Source organism: Oncorhynchus keta, chromosome 35 (genome assembly GCF_023373465.1).
Source record: "Oncorhynchus keta strain PuntledgeMale-10-30-2019 chromosome 35, Oket_V2, whole genome shotgun sequence".
Taxonomy (NCBI): Eukaryota; Metazoa; Chordata; class Actinopteri; order Salmoniformes; family Salmonidae; genus Oncorhynchus; species Oncorhynchus keta.
In genome coordinates, this window is record NC_068455.1 from 67,706,710 (window position 1) to 67,711,709 (window position 5,000).

At 46.9% G+C, this 5,000-nt stretch overlaps 1 protein-coding gene across 1 annotated transcript in view; it reads right to left on the reverse strand.

Annotated features, from left to right (window-relative positions):
- The window catches only part of LOC118367985 (galactose-3-O-sulfotransferase 3-like), a 36,036-nt gene that overhangs the window by 4,393 nt on the left and 26,643 nt on the right, over nt 1-5,000 (reverse strand). Inside the window, exon 3 of the mRNA XM_052497374.1 lies at nt 1-489. This exon is cut by the window's left edge and continues 4,393 nt beyond it. Coding sequence (XP_052353334.1) covers nt 1-489 — 489 coding nt within the window. The remainder of the gene's footprint in view (nt 490-5,000) is intronic.

Consider the following 5,000-nt stretch of genomic DNA (forward strand, 5'->3'; position numbering starts at 1 on the left):
CGGGCATACATGGAGTCATTCTCGTCCGGACGGTAGTAGCGCCACGGTTCGTCCAGAAACGCCTCCAGAGACCCGTTGGGAACTCTCTTAAAACTCTGACAGTACTGATTATAGTAGCTGAACAACGATTCAAACATGGACCCTGGTTCTCGAAGTATGGTCACGTAGATGGTATCGTTAGGCATGAGGCGCTGCATCTCGGCATGGTTGAAGCGCATGTGGCTGGTGACCACGTTGGGTGGCAGGGTGTGTGGGTGGACGAGGTGGGTGCTGAAGGTGCGCGGGTAGCAGAACTGGTGTCCGCAGGCCTGCACAGGGAGCGCCACGGTCAGGTTGTGGTGCTCGGCGAAGCGGAAGAGCAGATTCTGCATGGTGGTGCTGGCCGTCTTGTGCGTCTTGAGAAAGGCCACGTTGGTGTGTTTGGGCTTGAGAGAGAAGGACGGGTGGGTGCGCAGCGACGGGCAGCCCAGGTGAAGGGCTTCCATCGTCCTGGAGGAGAGAGAAAGAGAGAGAGGGAGGAGTTTTGATATGAGGTTTGCAGTTCAATCTTTAGTTTTAGTTTAGTTAACTCCTGAGCTAGCAAGTCAACGTAGCTATCAGAGAGGGTGGGATCTTTCTGACAAAAGTCAAGAGTGAACTGACAGAAGAGTGAAAACTGAACTGGTTGTTGTACAGATAGCTTGTTGACGAAATAGCAATAACTCAAGTTTAGGTCTAATAAGCTTGCACTTGGTTTATTTGTTACATGCAGGGACGGAGTTAGCATAATGGAGAGGGAGTAACAGGAAGCATGAAAGGAAGGAGAGTCAAAGTGAAATGGAGAGAAAGGTAGGGAGACTGTGAGAGAACAGTAAGAAGGTGAAACTGAAAGGAAGGTGAGAGGGTAATAGGACAGTGAAGGAAGATGAACAGTGTGAAATGGAGAGAGAGATTGGCTTTTACCAAATGATCATATGACAGACCACATATTCACCCTGCACACCCTAATTGATGAACAAACAAACAAAAACAAAGACAGTCTTCTCATGCTTTGCTGATTTAAAAAAAGCCTTCGACTCCATTTGGAATGAGGGTCTATACAAATTGATAGAAAGTGTTGTTGGGGGAAAAACATATGACTTTATAAAATCCATGTACACAAACAACAAGTCTGCGGTTAAAATTGGAAAAAAACACAAGGCTGTGGGGTGAGACAGGGATGCAGCTTAAACCCAACCCTCTTCAACATATATATCAACGAATTGGCGAGGGCACTAGAACAATCTGCAGCACCCAACCTCACCCAGCTAGAATCTGAAAATGTATACTGTTTGCTGATGATCTGGTGCTTCTGTCACCAACCAAGGAGAGCCTACAGCAGCACCTAGATCTTCTGCACAGATACTGCCAGACCTGGGCCCTGACAGTAAATCTCAGTAAGACCAAAATAATGGTGTGGTCCTTCTGTAGCTCAGTTGGTAGAGCATGGCGCTTGTAACGCCAGGGTAGTGGGTTCGATTCCCGGGACCACCCATACGTAGAATGTATGCACACATGACTGTAAGTCGCTTTGGATAAAAGCGTCTGCTAAATGGCATATATATATATATATACAGCGGATACGCTGTGTACAACGTAAAACATCAAATAATACATGCAGAGCAGAATTAGGCCGATACTCGCTAATTCTCAACATCCAGAAAAGAGACGTTAAATTCTACAACCACGTAAAAGGAAGCGATTCCCAAACCTTCCATAACAAAGCAATCCCCTAAAGAGAGATGAACCTGGAGAAGAGTCCCCTAAGCAAGCTGGTCCAGGGGCTCTGTTCACAATCACAAACAGACCCCAGACAGCAACACAATTAGACCCAACCAAATCATGAGAAAACAAAAAGATAATTACTTAACACATTGGAAAGAATTCACAAAAAAACAGAGCAAACTAGAATGCTATTTGGCCCTAAACAGAGAGTACATAGTGGCAGAATACTTGACCACTGTGACTGACCCAAACCTAAGGAAAGCTATTGAGAAAGACTGCCGTAGACAGCTCACTTAGGTGCCTTGCTATGTCACATTTGACATTGTCCGTAAGCTTGAGTTCATTGGCACACAAAAGATCATGCAATGATGGAAAGACCTGTGTATTGTCCTTAATGCAGACAGAGAAGAGCTCCAACTTGTTAATCAGAGACTAAATTTTGTCCCATAATATATCCCCCATAAATGTAATGGACATATACTAGGAGCTGTGCCTGGCCCGCTACGTCTGACTCATCCAGCTGTAACGCATAGAATTAACTGGTTTGTATGCAAAGAAGGAATTGTTTAAAAACATATCCTGCTATGTCACTGTCATGAAACAGTGTTGTTTGATGGAGTCATTGTCTGTATAGTTTTTTTTGCCTTTTCCCCCAGCTTTGTCCCAGGCATATCCGCAGCAGCAGGAAGAATGAAGTCCTCCACAATAGTATGGGGCTTGTCTGTCCTTGCCACTCCTCTACAATAGTATGGGGCTTGTCTGTCCTTGCCACTCCTCTACAATAGTATGGGGCTTGCCTGTCCTAGCCACTCCTCTACAATAGTATGGGGCTTGCCTGTCCTAGCCACTCCTCTACAATAGTATGGGGCTTGTCTGTCCTTGCCACTCCTCTACAATAGTATGGGGCTTGCCTGTCCTAGCCACTCCTCTACAATAGTATGGGGCTTGCCTGTCCTAGCCACTCCTCTACAATAGTATGGGGCTTGCCTGTCCTAGCCACTCCTCTACAATAGTATGGGGCTTGCCTGTCCTAGCCACTCCTCTACAATAGTATGGAGCTTGCCTGTCCTAGCCACTCCTTTACAATAGTATGGAGCTTGCCTGTCCTAGCCACTCCTCTACAATAGTATGGGGCTTGCCTGTCCTAGCCACTCCTCTACAATAGTATGGAGCTTGCCTGTCCTAGCCACTCCTCTACATTAGTATGGAGCTTGTCTGTCCTTGCCACTCCTCTACATTAGTATGGGGCTTGCCTGTCCTAGCAACTCCTCTACAATAGTATGGAGCTTGCCTGTCCTAGCCACTCCTCTACATTAGTATGGAGCTTGTCTGTCCTTGCCACTCCTCTACATTAGTATGGAGCTTGTCTGTCCTAGCCACTCCTCTACATTAGTATGGAGCTTGTCTGTCCTTGCCACTCCTCTACATTAGTATGGAGCTTGTCTGTCCTTGCCACTCCTCTACATTAGTATGGAGCTTGTCTGTCCTTGCCACTCCTCTACATTAGTATGGAGCTTGTCTGTCCTAGCCACTCCTCTACATTAGTATGGAGCTTGTCTGTCCTTGCCACTCCTCTACAATAGTATGGAGCTTGTCTGTCCTAGCCACTCCTCTACATTAGTATGGAGCTTGTCTGTCCTTGCCACTCCTCTACATTAGTATGGAGCTTGTCTGTCCTAGCCACTCCTCTACATTAGTATGGAGCTTGTCTGTCCTTGCCACTCCTCTACATTAGTATGGAGCTTGTCTGTCCTAGCCACTCCTCTACATTAGTATGGAGCTTGTCTGTCCTTGCCACTCCTCTACATTAGTATGGAGCTTGTCTGTCCTAGCCACTCCTCTACATTAGTATGGAGCTTGTCTGTCCTAGCCACTCCTCTACATTAGTATGGAGCTTGTCTGTCCTTGCCACTCCTCTACATTAGTATGGAGCTTGTCTGTCCTAGCCACTCCTCTACATTAGTATGGAGCTTGTCTGTCCTTGCCACTCCTCTACATTAGTATGGAGCTTGTCTGTCCTTGCCACTCCTCTACATTAGTATGGAGCTTGTCTGTCCTTGCCACTCCTCTACATTAGTATGGAGCTTGTCTGTCCTAGCCACTCCTCTACATTAGTATGGAGCTTGTCTGTCCTTGCCACTCCTCTACATTAGTATGGAGCTTGTCTGTCCTAGCCACTCCTCTACATTAGTATGGAGCTTGTCTGTCCTTGCCACTCCTCTACATTAGTATGGAGCTTGTCTGTCCTAGCCACTCCTCTACATTAGTATGGAGCTTGTCTGTCCTTGCCAGTCCTCTACATTAGTATGGAGCTTGTCTGTCCTAGCCACTCCTCTACATTAGTATGGAGCTTGTCTGTCCTTGCCACTCCTCTACATTAGTATGGAGCTTGTCTGTCCTTGCCACTCCTCTACATTAGTATGGAGCTTGCCTGTCCTAGCCACTCCTCTACATTAGTATGGAGCTTGTCTGTCCTTGCCACTCCTCTACATTAGTATGGAGCTTGTCTGTCCTTGCCACTCCTCTACAATAGTATGGGGCTTGCCTGTCCTAGCGACTCCTCTACAATAGTATGGAGCTTGCCTGTCCTAGCCACTCCTCTACATTAGTATGGAGCTTGTCTGTCCTAGCCACTCCTCTACAATAGTATGGGGCTTGCCTGTCCTAGCCACTCCTCTACAATAGTATGAGGCTTGCCTGTCCTAGCCACTCCTCTACAATAGTATGGAGCTTATCTGTCCTAGCCACTCCTCTACAATAGTATGGAGCTTGTCTGTCCTAGCCACTCCTCTACAATAGTATGGAGCTTGTCTGTCCTAGCCACTCTTCTACAATAGTATGGGGCTTGCCTGTCCTAGCCACTCCTCTACAATAGTATCGAGCTTGTCTGTCCTAGCCACTCCTTTACATTAGTATGGAGCTTGCCTGTCCTAGCCACTCCTCTACAATAGTATGGAGCTTGTCTGTCCTAGCCACTCCTCTACATTAGTATGGAGCTTGTCTGTCCTAGCCACTCCTCTACATTAGTATGGAGCTTGCCTGTCCTAGCCACTCCTCTACATTAGTATGGAGCTTGTCTGTCCTAGCCACTCCTCTACATTAGTATGGAGCTAGCCTGTCCTAGCCACTCCTCTACATTAGTATGGAGCTTGCCTGTCCTAGCCACTCCTCTACATTAGTATGGAGCTTGCCTGTCCTAGCCACTCCTCTACAATAGTATGGAGCTTGTCTGTTCTAGCCACTCCTCTACAATAGTA